Consider the following 22,505-nt stretch of genomic DNA (forward strand, 5'->3'; position numbering starts at 1 on the left):
ACTTTTACACACATCACTATAACTGTAACATCATGTTTAATACATCAAGTCACTTTGGCTTGATAGTGACAGAACAATTTCTTCAAGTGTTTAGAGATTTCTTTCATTTTCAGTCCATATATAATTGGATTAAACAGAGGATGATACAGAATGTTTTGCAAAGTCATTATTAAACGTGCAGTTTTTGGAAAATCAGATCTAAGTCGAACTATAATAATATCATATGTACACAAACAGGAAAAGCTGATTAAAACCAACAGGTGAGGTAAACAGGTCTGTGCAGCTTTTGTCTTGACTTCTCTGGAGCTTTTATAGGATATTAAAAGTATTCTGCTGTATGTAAAGAGTATGAAGACAGGTAAAATTGCAATGCTTAACATAGCAACAATGCCAAATATAGATATTATTCTTGAACTCACACAGTGGAGATTGTAAATTAAATTGTTACAAAAAAATCCCTCTAAAGTTAAATTACACAGTTTCATGTGAGCACTCAGTATTGCTAGGACAAAAGTCTGACAAGCAGGCAGGAGCCAAGCTAAAACCAGGAAAATACTCACCGTGGTTTTTCTCATGATAGTTGGATATTGCAGAGGTTTACATATAGACACATACCTGTCATAGGCCATGGCTGACAACAATGAGAACTCTGAAGCACATAAAGAGTAAAATAAAAAAAACTGAAAGAGACAGGCTGGATATGATATGATCTGTTTTTCTGATAAAAGGTCAATCAAAAGCTTTGGGTAGATATTAGAGCTGAAAACAACAGAGTTAATCAACAAAGCTGCAATGAAGATGTACATAGGCTCATGGAGGTTTTTGTGTCTCCAAATAAGACACACAATAGTTAAATTACAGCAGATTATTAGAATATATGCTGTAAATATGATACAAAAATAAAGATATCTGTATTTGTGCACATCCACATGTCCATCAAGTGTTATATATGTTACATTAATTTCATCATCCATTACTATTACCTAAAATAAAAGTTTAATAAAACAGGTGTATGACATCCACAGCAGAGATGACTGAAAATTTAAAATGAACTCTCATTTTCATGATAATATTAACATTAAACCTGTACTTGAGCGTCTTATTCATTCACAGATACCTGACCTGGACATGGACATGGTGTGTGTCCATCTTCAAAATTCATGAAGTGAACTGTGTGACTCAGTGGAAAGTTTTTTTTATCAGATTGCTTCATCCTCCAAGGATCTCATTAAACTTTCCATCAAAACAGAAACTAATGTGTGAAGAAGTTCATGAAGCTCTGGAGGCCTGAAGACAAAGTTTGACCCCACGATGTCTCATCTAATAGATGTGCAAAGTTTTCCTTTGTTCAAAGTAAACAACTAAGACATAACTAGAAATATCTTTTACACAATAAACACAGAGAAAACTAGAAATAATATGTTTTCTTTATTAACTCTTTCCCTGCCATTGACAGGATATTCAGTCATTTAAGACGCAACACTTCCCCTCCAAGAATTTCTATCCATTGCTGTTTTCAATGTCAGGCAGTAGGGGACAAAAATTTGTCACTCGAAGAGGAAGAGAACCGCAGGAATTCCCCTGGGACTCATGCCACAGCCGAGGCAGAGAGTCCTCCAGTCCCCGGGTCTCTCAGACAGAGAGTTTCTGCTCGGGGACGGGGGACACACAGCTAACGTTAGCCACACTGGTGACAGTGATGTCACATGCAGAATATCAAGTGATATTTTCTCGTTTTTTTTGTCTGAAAACTGGATTTTTTGATGCTGCCAACCAACATTTAAGTGCTTATAAAAAAGAATGAATGAAGCTGAACAAAAGTTTTTGTGTGTCCGAAACTTAATTAAAAAAAAACTCTGGCAGGGCAACAGTTAAACAAAAACAAACACACCCTAATTACATGCCATAGACAAAATTTATACAGCAATTAGAAATGGTAGACAACACCATATTAAACATTCATTAATAACTGTCTTGATATTAACAATTGGTGTTAATATCTGCTAACAGTTCTGGTGCCCCATGTGAGACACTCTATTTTGCCTGATAGTCCAGAATTATTCATTCTGAATAAATCATTTCCAAAATTTTGGTTTTCAGAAGATAAATTTTCACATGATTTGCCCAGTGGTTAGCAATTTTATTGTCTCAATAACAGTTTTGTTCAGTTTTGAGATCTCAAACACACTGTCACACAGGTACTACTGAGTCCTCCCATTAACCATCTACTCCAATAAGTTACAGTAAAGTAATTAGCATTTAACACTTCAACTTGTAAGCCAAAAGTCAAAGTCTCTCACCTGTGCATTCACATTAGCCTTATTGCAACTTTCCCCAACATTACAAGTAACTTGGACCACTGGGTGTTGTCTTTTACTTGAGGAGTAAAATGAGCCCCATTAGTTCAGGATCTAAAGCTCCCCAGGATCCAGATGACCCAGGCCTGCAGGATACAGTCTTGGTCAGCCTCTACCAAGAGCGTGCACATCCCATTTGCCTTGAGGAGGGTCTGCAGTGACTCCACTGGTCGACAGCTCTTTCCACAACTTAGAACTGATGGTGCCTGTCATAGGAGAGATCCCCCATCTTTAGCTAGAGACAATGACCTGGACAATGCTCTCTTCACCTTTCTGACCAAAATTATCATCATTGCTCACCACAAAACACTACAAAACAAAGCAAGCCCTGCAGCACGGCCCTGGGATGGAGGTGACATGGTTGTGGAAGTTCTTGTGACTCAGGCCACAGACATGACCTCAGGTGGCAAAGGCACCTGTCCTCCACCAGAGGAACCTTACTCCAGCTTTGAGCGCGAGATTGATCGGCAGCTCACAAAGACAGACGCGCTGACATCAGGGGACCGGACAGATGAGCCACAGGAATTATTCCACAATTTCCAGCCTATGTTCCCAAAGAAATCTCAGGAATGTGGAGTCACCAACCTCCACACAGTTCACATCCCCTTTGATCCAAGTGGGCAACCGTCATTTATACGTAGAAAAGAAAACAAAGAGATCCCCAATAAGTTGCTGCAGAAGTGAACTATTAGTGATTACAACTTGACCGTCAGTTGACCAGTTTGGTCGGTGTTGACCGACTGGTGAATGGAAGTTGACTCAGAATTGACTGCTGCCTTTTGAACAAGCAGGTTTCCACTGCCCAACCTTTTCCAGGAGTAAACTTATTAATCGCTAACTGCCGTTCCCTTCATCAGCGAGACAACAAGATGTTCAGAAACTTTGTTACCAAAATGTTGTGCTTCATGGGATTTCGTGGCCTTGTCTTCCTCCAGGTCTCTATGGTGAGGAGGAGGTTGAATGGCTCAGGTCCCATGGATGACACCTGAAGTTGTTCACCGTCCTCCAGGATCTGTATTTTTTCTTACATACTATCATATATAATTTCATGTGTCAGAAATTTTCTCATCAAAATCTGTATGTATTGTGATTTTCCTGTCCTGGTCTGTGCACACAAGATCAATCACACTGTACTGTCTGTCCATCCTTGGAGGGGGATCCCTCCTCTGTGGCTCTCCCTGCTGTTTCTTACATTTTTTTCCCTGCTAACTTGTTTTTTTCTGCACTCTTTCGAGGGTCTACAGGACAGACGGGTGTTGCACAATGTACAGACTGAAAATCTCCTGACTCAAATAGCGATTGATGAGCTACATAAATAAAATTTGACTTGACATTGTTGGAACAAATTGCGCATCACTTGCCGCTGACCTACAATCTCTGACCTCAGGTCACTGTAGAGGGATGGCTGGTCCCATTTAGAGCTCCATGTCTGTTGTAGACAATACAATCCCAGTAAGCTTTGAAAGTATGATCAGGAAAGCATGTCATGCAAGGAAGAGGAATGCATGGAATGTAATGGGAGAAATCTTGGGGGAGGCCGTTCAGAGTGACCTCCTCGTTTGGCTGATTGCCGATCACTGACTGAGAAGTAAAACCTTACAATCAATACATTCAAACCTGTCACAGATCTGTATTACTGTTACAAAATAAAGACTTTTACACACATCACTATAACTGTAACATCATGTTTAATACATTAGGTCACTTTGGCTTGATAGTGACAGAACAACTTCTTCAAGTGTTTAGAGATTTCTTTCATTTTCAGTCCATATATAATTGGATTAAACAGAGGATGATACAGAATGTTTTGCAAAGTCATTATTAAACGAGCAGTTTTTGGAAAATCAGATCTAAGTCGAACTATAATGATATCATATGTACACAAACAGGAAAAGCTGATTAAAACCAACAGGTGAGGTAAACAGGTCTGTGCAGCTTTTGTCTTGACTTCTCTGGAGCTTTTATAGGATATTAAAAGTATTCTGCTGTATGTAAAGACGATGAAGACAAAAGGCAAAATTGCAATGTTTAACATGGCAACAATGCCAAATATAGATATTGTTCTTGAACGCACACAGTGGAGATTGTAGATTGAATTATTACAAAAAATTCCCTCTAAAGTTAAATTACAGAGTTTCATGTGAGCACTCAGTATTGCTAGGACAGAGATCTGACAAGCAGGCAGGAGCCAAGCTAAAACCAGGAAAATACTCACTGTGGTTTTTCTCATGATAGTTGGATATTGCAGAGGTTTGCATATAGACACATACCTGTCATAGGCCATGGCTGCCAACAATGAGAACTCTGAACCACCTAAAGAGTAAAATAAAAAAAACTGAAAGAGACAGGCTGGATATGATATGATCTGTTTTTCTGATAAAAGGTCAATCAAAAGCTTTGGGTAGATATTAGAGCTGAAAAGAACAGAGTTAATCAACAAAGCTGCAATGAAGATGTACATTGGCTCATGGAGGTTTTTGTGTCTCCAAATAAGACACACAATAGTTAAATTACAGCAGATTATTAGAATATATGCTGTAAATATGATACAAAAATAAAGATATCTGTATTTGTGCGCATCCACATGTCCATCAAGTGTTATATATGTTACATTAATTTCATCATCCATTACTATTACCTAAAATAAAAGTTTAATTAAACAGGTGTATTACATCCACAGCAGAGATGACTGAAAATTTAAAATGAACTCTCATTTCCATGATAATATTAACATTAAACCTGTACTTGAGCGTCTTATTCATTCACAGATACCTGACCTGGACATGGACATGGTGTGTGTCCATCTTCAAAATTCATATAGTGAACTGTGTGACTCAGTGGAAAGTTTTTTTTATAAGATTGCTTCATCCTCCAAGGATCTCATTAAACTTTCCATCAAAACAGAAACTAATGTGTGAAGAAGTTCATGAAGCTCTGGAGGCCTGAAGACAAAGTTTGACCCCATGATGTCTCATCTAATAGATGTGCAAAGTTTTCCTTTGTTCAAAGTAAACAACTAAGACATAACTAGAAATATCTTTTACACAATAAACACAGAGAAAACTGGAAATAATATGTTTTCTTTATTAACTCTTTCCCTGCCACTGACAGGATATTCAGTCATTTAAGACGCAACACTTCCCCTCCAAGAATTTCTATCCATTGCTGTTTTCAATGTCAGGCAGTAGGGGACAAAAATTTGTCACTCAAAGAAGAAGAGAACTGCAGGAATTCCCCTGGGACTCATGCCACAGCCAAGGCAGAGAGTCCTCCAGTCCCCGGGTCTCTCAGACAGAGAGTTTCTGCTCGGGGACGGGGGACACACAGCTAACATTAGCCACACTGGTGACAGTGATGTCACACGCAGAATATGAAGTGATATTTTCTTGGTTTTTGTCTGAAAAGTGGATTTTGTGATGCAGCCAACCAACATTTAAGTGCTTATAAAAAAGAATGAATGAAACACAAAACAAAAGTTTTTTGTGTGTCTGAAACTTTAGAAAACAAAACAAAACACTGGCACTTGACCGTCAGTTGACCAGTTTGGTCGGTGTTGACCGACTGATGAATGGAAGTTGACTCACAATTGACTGCTGCCTATTGAACAAGCAGGTTTCCACTGCCCAACCTTTTCCAGGAGTAAACTTATTAATCGCTAACTGCCGTTCCCTTCATCAGCGAGACAACAAGATGTTCAGAAACTTTGTTACCAAAATGTTGTGCTTCATGGGATTTCGTGGCCTTGTCTTCCTCCAGGTCTCTATGGTGAGGAGGAGGTTGAATGGCTCAGGTCCCATGGATGACACCTGAAGTTGTTCAACGTCCTCCAGGATCTGTATTTTTTCTTACATATACTATCATATATAATTTCATGCGTCAGAAATTTTCTCATCAAAATCTGTATGTATTGTGATTTTCCTGTCCTGGTCTGTGCACACAAGATCAATCACACTGTACTGTCTGTCCATCCTTGGAGGGGGATCCCTCCTCTGTGGCTCTCCCTGGTGTTTCTTACATTTTTTTCCCTGCTAACTTGTTTTTTTCTGCACTCTTTCGAGGGTCTACAGGACAGACGGGTGTTGCACAATGTACAGACTGTAAATCTCCTGACTCAAATAGCGATTGATGAGCTACATAAATAAAATTTGACTTGACATTGTTGGAACAAATTGCGCATCACTTGCCGCTGACCTACAATCTCTGACCTCAGGTCACTGTAGAGGGATGGCTGGTCCCATTTAGAGCTCCATGTCTGTTGTAGACAATACAATCCCAGTAAGCTTTGAAAATATGATCAGGAAAGCATGTCATGCAAGGAAGAGGAATGCATGGAATGTAATGGGAGAAATCTTGGGGGAGGCCATTCAGAGTGACCTCCTCGTTTGGCTGATTGCCGATCACTGACTGAGAAGTAAAACCTTACAATCAATACCTTCAAACCTGTCACAGGTCTGTATTACTGTTACAAAATAAAGACTTTTACACACATCACTATAACTGTAACATCATGTTTAATACATTAAGTCACTTTGGCTTGATAGTGACAGAACAACTTCTTCAAGTGTTTAGAGATTTCTTTCATTTTCAGTCCATATATAATTGGATTAAAGAGAGGATGATACAAGATGGCTTGTAACGTCATTATTAAACGAGCAGTTTTTGGAAAATCAGATCTAAGTCGAACTATAATGATATCATATGTACACAAACAGGAAAAGCTGATTAAAACCAACAGGTGAGGTAAACAGGTCTGTGCAGCTTTTGTCTTGACTTCTCTGGAGCTTTTGTAGGATATTAAAAGTATTCTGCTGTATGTAAAGACGATGAAGACAAAAGGTAAAATCGCAATGTTTAACATAGCAACAATGCCAAATATAGATATTATTCTTGAACTCACACAGTGGAGATTGTAAATTGAATTATTACAAAAAGTTCCTTCTAAAGTTAAATTACAGAGTTTCATGTGAGCACTCAGTATTGCTGGTACTGCAATCTGACAAGCAGGCAGGAGCCAAGCTAAAACCAGGAAAATACTCACTGTGGTTTTTCTCATGATAGTTGGATATTGCAGAGGTTTACATATAGACACATACCTGTCATAGGCCATGGCTGCCAACAATGAGAACTCTGAACCACCTAAAGAGTAAAATAAAAAAAACTGAAAGAGACAGGCTGGATATGATATGATCTGTTTTTCTGATAAAAGGTCAATCAAAAGCTTTGGGTAGATATTAGAGCTGAAAACAACAGAGTTAATCAACAAAGCTGCAATGAAAATGTACATAGGCTCATGGAGGTTTTTGTGTCTCCAAATAAGACACACAATGGTTAAATTACAGCAGATTATTAGAATATATGTTGTAAATATGATACAAAAATAAAGATAGCTGTATTTGTGCGCATCCACATGTCCATCAAGTGTTATATATGTTGCATTAATTTCATCATCCATTACTATTACCTAAAATAAAAGTTTAATAAAACAGGTGTATGACATCCACAGCAGAGATGACTGAAAATTTAAAATGAACTCTCATTTTCATGATAATATTAACATTAAACCTGTACTTGAGCGTCTTATTCATTCACAGATACCTGACCTGGACATGGACATGGTGTGTGTCCATCTTCAAAATTCATATAGTGAACTGTGTGACTCAGTGGAAAGTTTTTTTTATAAGATTGCTTCATCCTCCAAGGATCTCATTAAACTTTCCATCAAAACAGAAACTAATGTGTGAAGAAGTTCATGAAGCTCTGGAGGCCTGAAGACAAAGTTTGACCCCATGATGTCTCATCTAATAGATGTGCAAAGTTTTCCTTTGTTCAAAGTAAACAACTAAGACATAACTAGAAATATCTTTTACACAATAAACACAGAGAAAACTGGAAATAATATGTTTTCTTTATTAACTCTTTCCCTGCCATTGACAGGATATTCAGTCATTTAAGACGCAACACTTCCCCTCCAAGAATTTCTATCCATTGCTGTTTTCAATGTCAGGCAGTAGGGGACAAAAATTTGTCACTCAAAGAAGAAGAGAACTGCAGGAATTCCCCTGGGACTCATGCCACAGCCGAGGCAGAGAGTCCTCCAGTCCCCGGGTCTCTGAGACAGAGAGTTTCTGCTCGGGGACGGGGGACACACAGCTAACATTAGCCACACTGGTGACAGTGATGTCACACGCAGAATATGAAGTGATATTTTCTTGGTTTTTGTCTGAAAAGTGGATTTTGTGATGCAGCCAACCAACATTTAAGTGCTTATAAAAAAGAATGAATGAAACACAAAACAAAAGTTTTTTGTGTGTCTGAAACTTTAGAAAAAAAAAAAAAACACTGGCACTTGACCGTCAGTTGACCAGTTTGGTCGGTGTTGACCGACTGATGAATGGAAGTTGACTCAGAATTGACTGCTGCCTATTGAACAAGCAGGTTTCCACTGCCCAACCTTTTCCAGGAGTAAACTTATTAATCGCTAACTGCCGTTCCCTTCATCAGCGAGACAACAAGATGTTCAGAAACTTTGTTACCAAAATGTTGTGCTTCATGGGATTTCGTGGCCTTGTCTTCCTCCAGGTCTCTATGGTGAGGAGGAGGTTGAATGGCTCAGGTCCCATGGATGACACCTGAAGTTGTTCAACATCCTCCAGGATCTGTATTTTTTCTTACATATACTATCATATATAATTTCATGTGTCAGAAATTTTCTCATCAAAATCTGTATGTATTGTGATTTTCCTGTCCTGGTCTGTGCACACAAGATCAATCACACTGTACTGTCTGTCCATCCTTGGAGGGGGATCCCTCCTCTGTGGCTCTCCCTGCTGTTTCTTACATTTTTTTCCCTGCTAACTTGTTTTTTTCTGCACTCTTTCGAGGGTCTACAGGACAGACGGGTGTTGCACAATGTACAGACTGAAAATCTCCTGACTCAAATAGCGATTGATGAGCTACATAAATAAAATTTGACTTGACATTGTTGGAACAAATTGCGCATCACTTGCCACTGACCAACAATCTCTGACCTCAGGTCACTGTAGAGGGATGGCTGGTCCCATTTAGAGCTCCATGTCTGTTGTAGACAATACAATCCCAGTAAGCTTTGAAAATATGATCAGGAAAGCATGTCATGCAAGGAAGAGGAATGCATGGAATGTAATGGGAGAAATCTTGGGGGAGGCCGTTCAGAGTGACCTCCTCGTTTGGCTGATTGCCGATCACTGACTGAGAAGTAAAACCTTACAATCAATACATTCAAACCTGTCACAGGTCTGTATTACTGTTACAAAATAAAGACTTTTACACACATCACTATAACTGTAACATCATGTTTAATACATCAAGTCACTTTGGCTTGATAGTGACAGAACAACTTCTTCAAGTGTTTAGAGATTTCTTTCATTTTCAGTCCATATATAATTGGATTAAACAGAGGATGATACAGAATTATTTGCAAAGTCATTATTAAACGTGCAGTTTTTGAAAAATTAGATCTAAGTCGAGCTATAATGATATCATATGTACACAAACAGGAAAAGCTGATTAAAACCAGCAGGTGAGGTAAACAGGTCTGTGCAGCTTTTGTCTTGACTTCTCTGGAGCTTTTATAGGATATTAAAAGTATTCTGCTGTATGTAAAGAGTATGAAGACAAAAGGTAAAATCGCAATGCTTAGCAGACCAACAATGCCAAATAATGACAGAACTCTTGAACTCACACAGTGAAGATTGTACATTGAATTATTACAAAAAATTCCCTCTAAAGTTAAATTACACAGTTTCATGTGAGCGCTCAGTATTGCTGGTACTGCAATCTGACAAGCAGGCAGGAGCCAAGCTAAAACCAGGAAAATACTCACTGTGGTTTTTCTCATGATAGTTGGATATTGCAGAGGTTTACATATAGACACATACCTGTCATAGGCCATGGCTGACAACAATGAGAACTCTGAACCACCTAAAGAGTAAAATAAAAAAAATTGAAAGAGACAGGCTGGATATGATATGATCTGTTTTTCTGATAAAAGGTCAATCAAAAGCTTTGGGTAGATATTAGAGCTGAAAAGAACAGAGTTAATCAACAAAGCTGCAATGAAGATGTACATAGGCTCATGGAGGTTTTTGTGTCTCCAAATAAGACACACAATAGTTAAATTACAGCAGATTATTAGAATATATGTTGTAAATATGATACAAAAATAAAGATATCTGTATTTGTGCACAGCCACATGTCCATCAAGTGTTATATATGTTACATTAATTTCATCATCCATTACTATTACCTAAAATAAAAGTTTAATAAAACAGGTGTATTACATCCACAGCAGAGATGACAGAAAATTTTAAATGAACTCTCATTTTCATGATAATATTAACATTAAACCTGTACTTGAGCGTCTTATTCATTCACAGATACCTGACCTGGACCTGGACATGGTGTGTGTCCATCTTCAAAATTCATAAAGTGAACCGTGTGACTCAGTGGAAAGTTTTTTTTATAAGATTGCTTCATCCTCCAAGGATCTCATTAAACTTTCCATCAAAACAGAAACTAATGTGTGAAGAAGTTCATGAAGCTCTGGAGGCCTGAAGACAAAGTTTGACCCCACAATAAAACTTTTAACTCTACAACCTAAATGTTCATCACTATGGAAGTCTTTGACTTGGTTCTTTGGTGAATAACAGTTAGAAAAAAATGTATCACACTTAATTTCACAGTACACAATAAAGACATATAACAAACCATATCTTGGTGTTGACTGGGTAGTGACAGGGTGATGTGGTCTCCTACTGAAACCACTGATCCACTGTCTTGAGCATTAAGCATTAAGCTCCAGGTTGTTCTCTCCACACCAGGCTTCCAGACGGTCAGTCTCCCACCTGTAGATGGATTCATCCCCAACATTTACATCTTCATCCCAAGACATGGACCCTTTCTTGTTGTTGCTGATTTGTTGGTTTTTCTTTGCGTGCAGTGTGGACTGCAAACTTTGGCATCAGCAGCCAGTGCCCCTCTGTACATTCCTATTTGTTATATTAAAGGGAATGTTCACCCAAAAATGGAAATTCAGTCATTATCTACTCACCCTTCACTTCCACTGCTTGGGAGATTCTGCAAGACTGTTTTTTTGTGAAACTGAGCAGTGTTGTGTGATCTGAAAAACTAAACCTGACCTTTAATTGGCACAAGGGTGAGTAGATAATCACTGAATTTTCATTTTAGGGTGAACTATCTCTTTAAAGGGAACCTATTGTTCTTTTCCTTGTTTTCTGCTATGTTACACTGTTGAATGTTCATAGTAAACATGGCCAATGTGTCAAATAATGAGGCGAATGTACATAAAAGTAATACCTATGAGCAAAATGCTCAGGTCTCAGACTTCTCTAAATGCAGTGCTCACCAGCTCTGCTCAGGATTAACTCTGTGTCTCAAAGAAAGGGAGTTTTAGTTGTGAAGGAGTTTCATATTTTCCAGTTTTTTGTCTTATGTCCTCGGGCTGCTCAACTATCTGTGATGTACAGAGTTTCTGATGAACAGGCATCTTTACTTGTAGCTAATGTAGCTAACTGCTACTGCTACTTAGCCATGCACTGCCCCAGTGTTTGAGTCCGCTGCATGTAGGCTAACTAACAGTTAGCAGGTAAAGTAGCTAACTGATAACAACAGGTAACACTCTGTCCATCAGGAAACATTATAATTCAGACAAACAGAGGAGGAAAAAATAGAAAACATTTATGATCCACTTTCACCAAAACTGGAGAATTAAGCTGTAAAGCTGTGTGCTTGTGTACAGTAATCAGTCCTCAGTCTGTGCAGGCTGCTTTCAGCAGTTTTTCCATCCTGATTCTTGTCTCATTTGTGGCTTGATAAATTAATCACAGTCAGTACCCTACATCACCGTTTTCATTGCATGCTGTAGTCCTGCATAGTCAGTTGTATCTCTAAGCTAACCAGCCAACTGGTGGCTAATGTAGCCACTAACATCATGTCAGTCTGTGTGGTGATCAGAAAATCTGTAGCATAAATGACTGAAAGTTGAGGCAAAGAAACTAGAGGACATCACAGAGAACATCAGAAAATGTTTTCTCTATGAAATATAATCCAATTTCACCCAAATCTGTCTGCTTCATCCTCTCTCTGTGTGTGTGTGTGTGTGTGTGTGTGTGTGTGTGTGTGTGTGTGTGTGTGTGTGTGTGTTTGATTGCAGGAGTGGGATCAGGTGTGCTGGTGTCAGAGACCAAGCTGCTACTCATCTCAATAAACCTGATACATATACCAGGCCTCAACTCCACCCCACTGCTGGATCATAGACTCTGTTTCAGTCGAGTTCCAGCTTCTCTGTTTTCTTGTTTTGCGTTTAGCTCTATTGCCAATCCCTGTTTCCTCCACTGAACCTGACGCCTGCCTCTGACCCACTCCTGCCCCTCCTCAAATCAGCTTTGGATTTACCTTCTGCACTCTGGATCTCTGGCATCCCTGTGCCTTCCCCCGGCTCACAGCTCAGACCCTGCCCCCCCCGTCCTGTTCTGCCCCATAACCTGGCTCAGCAATCAGCCGCCGCCCTCTAGTGGAATCCCCGAAGGAAAACATAGAGCTGAAAATGAGCACAATATGTTCCCTTTTGAATTTAAAAAACGCAAACGGGAGAAACCTTGGGGGAGGCTGTTCAAAGTGACCACCTCAGTTGGCTGGACTGACCTTCACTGACAAAGATGGTTGCAGCTGACACCAACAAAAACATCGTTTTCAATGACTGCACATTATTAGTGATGGTCATACTGAAATACGGTTTAAACTGAATATACATTTAGAAGTAAATCCTGTTAAAACCTGTTAAAGGTCTGAATTATTATTATTATTATTATTATTATTATTATTATTATTATTATTAGTACAAAATAAGGTAAATTGTGATTACAGATATGTGGCTACATAAATAAAATTTGACATGTTTGGGGGAAAAGGGTGGATATCTTTCCACTGAGCGACAATCCAGGACCTGATGTCACTGTAGATGGATGGCTGGTCTCAGTCAGAAGGTCACTGTCCATTTTTAATAAAATAAAGACTTTTAGACCAGCATCATTCACATCACTATTTCTGCACTTTCAGTACATTAGGTCAGTCATTCCCAAAGTCTGGGTTGTGACCCACAAGTTTATATCTGCAATTCACCTTTTTATAAAATAGTTCAAGTATGTTTATGGTTTTACTGATGAGAAGGGAAAGGCCCCTGTTAATTCTGCCTAAATGCACTGATTTTGTCTCATTTATGAAATAGACTAAAATCTTGAGAAAACTGAAAACTTCAAAATCAGCTTGAGTCAAACTCACAATCTTAAGTTTTGACAGTTTTACCCACCGAAAGTTTTGTTGACATAATTTCCTTTTCTTCTTTAGAGAAAACTGAATATAATAATAATCCCCCAAATTGCATTTCAAAAATGATTGAGTAAACATATTGAAGTGAAAGTAAATTAGTAATTTAATGTTTTTATTTAAAATCATGTAAGTTCACTGTGAACAATTTTTGAAATACTATTTTTGAGTTTCCAGACCCCAGAGGTTTAGGTTTATCTAAAGAAGAAAAGTGAATTATCTCAACTAAAGATTATAAGTCTGCAAAACATTTTATAGTTTAGTTTAATCAGTAGTAAGATAAGTCTGGTCTCAACCTTTTTTACAGGATGGTTTTCCTGATGAGAGGAAATAAAAATAACGAGGTGACGTGTTAACTCGGCCTTAATGCCTTTATTTCTCATTTATTCAGTATTGAACATGTGTGTATACATGCATGCATCAAGATAATGTAAGGTCATGCAGAAATGTCAGTAAAAATGCTCAGAAGTGTTAATTTATGCACAAATTAAGTCTTCCAAACATGTATTGATAAGGCCTGTTGTGACTTAAGTTGTCATGGTTTGTCATTTTTAAAAAGTGGGTCCCCTGGAAAAAAACCAAAAAGTTTTGGGAAACACTGCATCAGATCACTTTGGCTTGACAGTGACAGAACAACTTCTTCAGGTGTTTAGAGATTTCTTTCATTTTCAGTCCATATATAATCGGGTTAAAGAGAGGATGATAAAGAATGTTTTGTAAAGTCATGATTAAACGAGCAGTTTTTGGAAAATCAGATCCAAGTCGAGCTATAATGATATCATATGCAGACAAACAGGAAAAGCTGATTAAAACCAACAGGTGAGGTAAACAGGTCTGTGCAGCTTTTGTCTTGACTTCTCTGGAGCTTTTATAGGATATTAAAAGTATTCTGCTGTATGTAAAGAGTATGAAGACAAAAGGTAAAATTGCAATGCTTAGCAGACCAACAATGCCAAATAAAGACAGAACTCTTGAACTCACACAGTGAAGATCGTAAATTGAATTAGTACAAAATATTCCTTCTAAAGTTAAATGACACAGTTTCATGTGAGCGCTGAGTATAACCGGTACTGCAATCTGACAAGCAGGCAGGAGCCAAGCTAAAACCAGGAAAATACTCACTGTGGTTTTTCTCATGATAGTTGGATATTGCAGAGGTTTACATATAGACACATACCTGTCATAGGCCATGGCTGACAACAATGAGAACTCTGAACCACCTAAAGCATACAATAAAAAAAACTGAAAGAGGCAGGCTGGATATGATATGATCTGTTGTTCAGATAAAAAGTCCATCAACAACTTTGGGTAGATAGCAGTGCTGTAAACAACAGAGTTCAGCAGTAAAGCTGCGATGAAAATGTACATAGGCTCATGGAGGTTTTTGTGTCTCCAAATAAGACACACAATGGTGAAATTACAGCAGATTATTAGAATATATACTGAAAATGTCATAAAAAAATAAAGATATCTGTATTTGTGCACATCCACATGTCCACCAAGTGTTATATATGTTGCATTAAGTTCATCATCCATTACCGCTGCTTAAAATAAAAGTTTAGTAAAACAGGTGTATTACATCCACAGCAGAGATGACAGAAATTTTAAAATGAACTCTCGTTTTCATGATAATATTAACATTCAACCTGTACTTGAGTGTCTTATTCATTCACAGATGGACATGGACATGGTGTGTGTCCATCTTCAAAATTCATAAAGTGAACTGTGTGACTCAGTGGAAAGTTTTTTTTATAAGATTGCTTCATCCTCGAAGGATCTCATTAAACTTTCCATCAAAACAGAAACTAATGTGTAAAGAACTTCATGAAGCTCTGGAGGCCTGAAGACAAAGTTTGACCGCACAAAAAAACATTAAACTCTACGACATCAAAGTTCATCACTATGGAAATGTGCCTACTGGCCAAAAGAACTTTGATTTGGTTCTTTGGGAAACACTTTATCTTACAGAACACCACAAAGACATAACAAACCTTAACCATATTTTGTTTATAACAAAATAGACATAAACTAGAAATAATATCTTCTTTATTAGACAGTAAAAAAAAAGTACAACAATTATACACTAATTAGACAACATACACCTAAAATAAACTGTAATTAGAAAGCCCATATAATACCGTATGAAACACTCAAAAAACTGTAGAAAGTCGCTTATTCACAACACCAAGCTCTATGTCCAGGGGTGTGTGGTTTGTTGCTACTTCTAGCCATCCTGACCACTGGGTGGGGACCTAATCCAGTCGAGGAACGTCACGTTCTCATCACTGAGCTGGACCAGACCGGTCTGATTCAGGACATGTCCCCACCAGTTTTCACTGGTCCCCACCAGTTTTCTTAAGGTAACAAATATGTCAGGTCTGTAATATATACTTTTTTATAATTGTGATTTTGATGTTTTGTTCTGTACACACAACATCTATTGCACATCTGTCCATCCTGTGAGGGGGATTTCTTCCATTTTTTTTTAAGCAGGTGAGTTTTTTTCTTTCTACTCTTCCAAGGCTCTACATGATAAGGGCGAGTCACACACTGTACAGATTGTAAAGCCCCCTGAGGCAAATGTGTAGTTTAAAACTGAAGTTCAGGAACTAGACCACACCACCGTCCGCTGAACACTATCACCTGCCTTGCTAATTCAAAACACCTGTATCTCCCACACATCCAATCACCTGCATCCTGCTTATCAGACACCTGAGCCTTTTCATTCCAATCACCTGTGCATACTTATATAAGTACATCCTATCCTCTCCTGTCCGTCTCAGTTCTCACAACCCTCCCCGCTGACCCTGATTTCTGTCCCAGCAGATGACACACAGTTTGACAACTAGAACGGTGGTCATCTAATGGTCATCTGGCGAAGGATCCCTCTACAAGGAGCTGACTCGTCTTCCCTACATCCACCTGGGTCTCCACCACACACACCGGTTACACATCAAGAGGTGTATGTTTAGCTAATACTTCCATTATTGATCATTAATGTGTCTTCCTTTTTCTCTTTCTTCCATAGGAACCAAAAGGGATGATGTGCTGAGGCTCGCTGACATTTACCCCACCCTGAGTCTCAGCCCCCCAGGTTCTTAGTCACTTAGCTCAACAACGAACTTCCCTTTCCCTCGACCCCTCTCATCCCTCACCACATTGACCTCTATCATCCACTCCCTCAACGCCCCTCATCCCTCTCTCCCTCGACCCCTCCCATTACATTCCAAATAAAATACTTTCATGCTGAACTTATGATGTGGTCTGTTGTTAGTGAAATTGTGATTAGTGATGTGTGTCTAGATAAATAAAATGTTGATTTTACTTGATATATTTGGGGAAAAGGGTGGATCTCTTGCCACTGACCTACAATCCAGGGCCTGAGGTCACTGTAGACGGATGGCTGGTCTCTGTCACTGTCATTTTAAACAATACATTCTGTAGAAACCTGGAAACTGTGGCTCCACAGTCTGGTCTTGGATGAGATGCAAGGAAGACCTATGCATGGAATATGTAAATGTTTGCAGGTAAACATGCAATGTGGTGCAGAATATGATGGAGGGGCTTCAGGGGCCCTAAAAGTTTTCACTTCTCAGGCCCTTGGTCAAGATCTGCTGCAAAAAAAGTTGACCACAGTGGGACTGGTCAGAAAAAATAAACCTGACTGCTTCAGCCAGTTAGTCACGCAGTCCTCAGTCTGGGGAGAATCAACTGCATGATTTACACAAGACACACTTGGAAGTACAATAAAAATCAATTCAATCCATTTACATCTCTGTATTATTATTCCAAAATAAGCACTTGTACATCAGCATCACTCATATCTCTATTACTGCAACATCACTTTTAATACATTAGGTCACTTTGGCTTGACAGAATAACTTCTTCAGGTGTTTAGAGATTTCTTTCATTTTCAGTCCATATATAATTGGATTAAAGAGAGGATGATACAAAATGGCTTGTAAAGTCATGATTAAACGAGCAGTTCTTGGAAAATCAGATCCAAGTCGAGCTATAATGATATCATATGTACACAAACAGGAAAAGCTGATTAAAACCAACAGGTGAGGTAAACAAGTCTGTGCTGCTTTTGTCCTCACATTTCTTAAACTTTTACAGGATATTATGAGTATCCTGCTGTATGTGAAGAGTATGAAGAGAAAAGGCAAAAGCCCCATGTTCAGCAGAGCAAAAATGCCAAATATAGATATTATTCTTGAACTCACACAGTGGAGACTGTAGATTGAATTATTACAAAAAATTCCTTTAAAAGTTAAATTACAGAGTTTCATGTGAGCACTCAGTATAACCGGTACTGCAGTCTGACAAGCAGGCACAAGCCAAGCTAAAGCCAGGAAAATACTCACTGTGGTTTTTCTCATGATAGTTGGATATTGCAGAGGTTTACATATAGACACATACCTGTCATAGGCCATGACTGACAGCAGCATAAACTCTGAACCACTTAAAGAGTAAAATAGAAAAAATTGAAAGAGACAGGCTGAATATGATATGATTTGTTGTTCAGATAAAATGTCAATCAACAGCTTTGGGTACAGAGCAGTGCTGAAAACAACAGAGTTCAGCAGTAAAGCTGCGATGAAAATGTACATTGGCTCATGAAGGTTTTTGTGTCTCCAAATAAGACACATAATGGTGAAATTACAGCAGATTATTAGAATATATGCTGTAAACATGATCAAAAAATAAAGATATCTATATTTGTGCACATCCACATGTCCATCAAGTGTTATATATGTTACATTCATCATCCATTAATGTTGTCTAAAATAAATTCCAAAGAACTCTCATTTTTGTGATAATACTAACCTTCAACTTGTGCTCTTGCTCATTGAGAGGTACCTGACCTGGACATGGACTTGGTGTGAGCTCATCTTAAAACTTCATAAAGTGAACTGTGTGACTCTGGAAAGTTTTTTTTATCAGATTGCTTCATCCTCCAAGGATCTCATTAAACTTTCTATCATAATAGATACTAATGTGTGAAGAAGTTCATGAAGCTCTGGAGACCTGAAGTCAAAATTTGACCCCACAATAAAACTTTAAACTCTATTACATCAGACTTCATTGTTATGGAAATAGGCTGATATTTACAATCAGGATCAGGTTAAATTAGACAAAAACTGGACATAACATTAGACAGTAAACAAACACTAATTAGTTATTATTACACAACATTATACTCAAATTAGAAGTAGTGCAAGACCCAGCTAGTTCCAATGCTTAAGTCATCTGACACTGACATTTTGTCACATCACTCAGTGACTCAAACAGACATACAGGATATTCTTTAGTGGCTGTATGAGACGTACTGGTTGACATAAAGTGAAAGAAACGAGGTGGGGTGTATGAATGGGTCAAATAAAGACAAGACTGTCATCCATAATGCTGAGGTTTGCGGCCCATGTCAAAACAAAATTTTCTGCAAAGTTTTAAGGTACAAAACATTACATATGTGATGATTCTTTTTTCTACTTGATATGCATATGTAATGTGACATATGTAACATAAAGTTCTTACGTGTTTGTACCCAAAACAAGATCATATCTTGAATCTAACCAAGTGGTTTAGTGGTGTATGATACTGTCTGATGATGAACAATCCGACAAATCAATGACCCACATCTTGGAGCAATGCCACATAAATTGAATCAGGTTCACTTTATTTGTGGTTTATCAAAACAGAGGATATTTGTTGTTAAATGTAATCCAATTGAATTGTTGCCTCCTTAATCACTGTAAAACAAAGCTGCAGAGTATAAGGAGCAGCTACCCTACCTGGCGAACAGCTACACTGTGCAGCAGAATAATGTCAATCTTCACTCACAAAGTCCACAATGTGTTTTCACCCAGTATGTACTGAGAGGGCGCATATCCCAAATGACTTGAGGAAGGTCTGCAGTGACTCCACTGAAAGAAGGCTGCAGACTGGTGTATTCAGATGACAGTATGGCACCCTGTAGGGATAGTGGTCAGATCTTTTCACGACTTAGAACCGACAGTGTCATCATAGCAGAGCTTCCCCATCTTTAGCCAGAGACAATAACCTAGCAATCATCATACCACCCAAAATGATCACAATTGCCCACCACAAATCACTGCAGAACAAGCAATGTGTGGCAGAGCCTTGAGCACTTGAGGTGACATGGTTGTGAAAGTTTTTTTGATTCAGCCAACAGGAATGACATCAGGCTGTGACAAGACATGCTCCTCATCAGAAGAACCTTACCACGGCTTTGAGTCCAAGGTTGATAAGTTGCTCACAAAATCAGATTTTTTGACACCAGAGGGGGAGTGTTACACTGTAAAGATTGTAAAAACCCCTGAGGTAAATTGTGATTAATGATGATATGTGCCTATACAAATGAAATTTGACTTGACTGGACATTTTTGGGGAAAAAAGGGGTGGATCTCTTGCCACTGACCTACAATCCAGGGCCTGAGGTCACTGTGGATGGATGGCTGGTCTCTGTCACTGTCCATTTAAAAAAAATACACTCTGTAGAAACCTGGACAATATGGCATCACAGTTTGGTCTTGGATGTGATGCAAGGCAGATGTATGCATGGAATATGCTCATATTTGCAAGTAAACACGTTGAGTTCTCTCCCGGAGACCATCACCTTATCGTGGTGGTCTGGAGCCTAGTGCTCCTGGTAGGGTCTCCCATGGCAAATTGGTCTCAGACGAGGGTCCAGACTAAGAATGGTCCAAACACCCCATGAAAGAACGAGGAAGGAGCAGAGTAACTTGAAATACTCACAAGTCCCCCAAGTCCAGTGGACGAGAGAGCCGCCTCCTACGCCTACGGGTTTTGGGGGGGAGGTGGGGGGCTCTGACTGTTGTCTGTGCTTATGCACCGAACAGCAGTTCAGAGTATTTGGCCTTTTTAGGGACCCTAAATGGAGTCCTACATGGGGCTCCGGTAGGGGACTCAGCAGTACTACTGGGAGACTTCAACACACACATGGGCAATGTTGGTAACATTTGGAGGGGTGTGATTGGGAGGAACGGCCTCCCTGATTTGAACCTGAGTGGGTGTTTGTTATTGGACTTAGTGTACATAGTACCAGAGCACCCTAGGCTGAAAGTGAATGATCAATTTTATTATCATATCATCTGACCTGAGGCCGTATGTATTGGGCATTCAGTAAAGACAGGGGCTGAGTTGTCAACTGATCACCATCTGGTGGTGAGTTGGGTCAAGTGGCAGAGGTAGCCTCTGGACAGAAATGGCAAGCCCAAACGTGTAGTGTGGGTGAGCTGGGAACGCTTGGAGGAGGCCTCTGTCTGGGAGACATTCAACTCCCACCTCCAGCTGAGCTTCTCTGGCATCCCTGTGGAGGTTGGGGACAGTGAAACAGAGCGGCCGATGTTCAAAGCATCCATTGCTGAGGCTGCGGCTGAGAGCTGTGGTCTTAAGGTTGTAGGTGCTTCAAGGGGCGGCAACCCTCGGATGTCGTGGTGGACAATGGTGGTCAGGGAAGCTGTCTGACTGAAGGAGGCCTTCCAGGATATGTTATCTCGGGGGAGTCCAGAGGCAGCTGCAAGGTACCGACTGGCCCAACGGACAGCAGCCTCGGCCATGACACAGGCAAAGTAGTGGGTGTGGGAGGAGTTCGGAGAAGCCATGGAGAAGGACTTTCAGTCAGCACCAAAGCACTTCAACCGTTCAGCACCTCAGGAGAGGGAAACGGGGGACTGTCCAAGTTGTATATAGCAAGGATGGAACCCTGCTGACTTCAAATGAGGAGGTAATCCAGCAGTGGAAGGAGCACTTTGAGGGACTTCTGAACACAACCCACCCTCTATGGTAGAGACAGAGCTGGTGGATGATGGGGAATCACTGTCAATTTCCCTGGAGGAAGTCACTGAGGTAGTCAAACAACTCCACAGTGGCAAAGCCCCAGGGGTTGAGGAGATTCGCCTGGAAATGCTGAAGGCTTTGGGTGTTGAGGGGCTGTTGTGGATTACACGTCTCTTCAACATTGTGTGGATGTCTGGGACAGTGCCTAAGGAGTGGCAGACCAGGGTGGTGGTTCCCCTTTTAAAAAAGGGGGGACCTGAGGGTGTGTGCCAATTATAGAAGCATCATATTACTCAGCCTCCCTGGGAAAGTTTACTCTAAGGTGCTGGAAAGGAGGGGCGGGGTTCCACCCCGGTTGTGGAACAACAGACCAGCTTTTCACTCTCTCAAGGATCCTGGAGGGGGCCTGGGAGTATGCCTATCCAGTCTACATGTGTTTTGTGGATTTGCAGAAGGCCTATGACCTTTCTATGACTTTCCGGGTTCCATGGGAGACAGAGAATCAGCGAAGCTGGAGCGGTATTGCATGTGATTTACTGCACCGTTGTGACAAAAAGAGAGCTTAGCCAGAAGGCGAGGCTCTCGATCTACCGATCAATCTTAGTTCCTACTCTCACCTATGGTCATGAAGGGTAGGTCATGACCGAAAGAACAAGATTGTGGGTAGAAGCGGCCGAAATGGGTTTTCTCAGGAGGGTGGCTGGCATCTCCCTTAGGGATAGGGTGAGAAGCTCAGGATGGATGGATGGACATGCTGAGTTGTGCCAGAGAAGAGGGCAGAGAGAGGGCATGTATGTGGTGCTGCATATGATGGAGGGGCTTCAGGGGCACAATATCATGGGCAATAAGTTTTCACTACACTTCTGCTGCAGAAGAAGTTGATGATGGTGGGGACAGAAAAAAATAAACCTGACTGCTGCAGCTAGTTAGCTATGCAGT

The 22,505-nt window shown here is 39.8% G+C and overlaps 6 protein-coding genes across 6 annotated transcripts; all 6 read right to left on the minus strand.

Moving 5' to 3' along the window:
- Positions 1-44: 44 nt before the first annotated feature.
- LOC146323297 (olfactory receptor 4Q2-like) lies at positions 45-1,107 on the minus strand. Its single transcript, XM_084723918.1, has 2 exons — positions 1,077-1,107; positions 45-658 (listed from the first exon to the last, which is right to left on the minus strand). The coding sequence occupies exons 1-2, from the start codon at positions 1,105-1,107 to the stop codon at positions 45-47; spliced, it is 645 nt and encodes a 214-aa protein (XP_084580044.1).
- Positions 1,108-4,053: 2,946 nt separating this feature from the next.
- Positions 4,054-4,986, minus strand: LOC146323298 (olfactory receptor 11A1-like). Its single transcript, XM_084723919.1, has one exon. The coding sequence runs from the start codon at positions 4,984-4,986 to the stop codon at positions 4,054-4,056; it is 933 nt and encodes a 310-aa protein (XP_084580045.1).
- Positions 4,987-6,876: 1,890 nt separating this feature from the next.
- LOC146323299 (olfactory receptor 11A1-like) lies at positions 6,877-7,809 on the minus strand. Its single transcript, XM_084723920.1, has one exon. It carries the CDS (start codon positions 7,807-7,809, stop codon positions 6,877-6,879), a length of 933 nt encoding a protein of 310 aa, XP_084580046.1.
- Positions 7,810-9,699: 1,890 nt separating this feature from the next.
- LOC146323300 (olfactory receptor 4Q2-like) lies at positions 9,700-10,765 on the minus strand. The gene is made up of 2 exons (XM_084723922.1): positions 10,740-10,765; positions 9,700-10,321 (listed from the first exon to the last, which is right to left on the minus strand). The coding sequence occupies exons 1-2, from the start codon at positions 10,763-10,765 to the stop codon at positions 9,700-9,702; spliced, it is 648 nt and encodes a 215-aa protein (XP_084580048.1).
- Positions 10,766-14,342: 3,577 nt separating this feature from the next.
- On the minus strand, positions 14,343-15,275 carry LOC146323301 (olfactory receptor 4N2-like). Its single transcript, XM_084724183.1, has one exon. The coding sequence runs from the start codon at positions 15,273-15,275 to the stop codon at positions 14,343-14,345; it is 933 nt and encodes a 310-aa protein (XP_084580309.1).
- Positions 15,276-17,593: 2,318 nt separating this feature from the next.
- Positions 17,594-18,508, minus strand: LOC146323302 (olfactory receptor 6N2-like). Its single transcript, XM_084724184.1, has one exon. The coding sequence runs from the start codon at positions 18,506-18,508 to the stop codon at positions 17,594-17,596; it is 915 nt and encodes a 304-aa protein (XP_084580310.1).
- Between the last annotated feature and the right edge of the window lie 3,997 nt (positions 18,509-22,505).

Source organism: Lutjanus erythropterus, chromosome 8 (genome assembly GCF_056507025.1).
Source record: "Lutjanus erythropterus isolate fLutEry1 chromosome 8, fLutEry1.hap2, whole genome shotgun sequence".
NCBI classification, from domain to species: Eukaryota; Metazoa; Chordata; class Actinopteri; order Lutjaniformes; family Lutjanidae; genus Lutjanus; species Lutjanus erythropterus.

Bases quoted from the DNA above. Each gene is read 5' to 3' on its own strand.
- LOC146323297 (XM_084723918.1), bottom strand. From the start codon at position 1,107: ATGAATAAGACGCTCAAGTACAGGTTTAATG. The intron at 659-1,076 runs TTAATATTATCA...TTTACTCTTTAT, and splicing joins GCTCAAGTACAGGTTTAATG to GTGCTTCAGAGTTCTCATTG.
- LOC146323298 (XM_084723919.1), bottom strand. From the start codon at position 4,986: ATGGATGATGAAATTAATGTAACATATATAACACTTGATGGACATGTG.
- LOC146323299 (XM_084723920.1), bottom strand. From the start codon at position 7,809: ATGGATGATGAAATTAATGCAACATATATAACACTTGATGGACATGTG.
- LOC146323300 (XM_084723922.1), bottom strand. From the start codon at position 10,765: ATGAATAAGACGCTCAAGTACAGGTT. The intron at 10,322-10,739 runs TAATGTTAATAT...TTTATTTTACTC, and splicing joins AAGACGCTCAAGTACAGGTT to TTTAGGTGGTTCAGAGTTCT.
- LOC146323301 (XM_084724183.1), bottom strand. From the start codon at position 15,275: ATGGATGATGAACTTAATGCAACATATATAACACTTGGTGGACATGTG.
- LOC146323302 (XM_084724184.1), bottom strand. From the start codon at position 18,508: ATGAATGTAACATATATAACACTTGATGGACATGTGGATGTGCACAAA.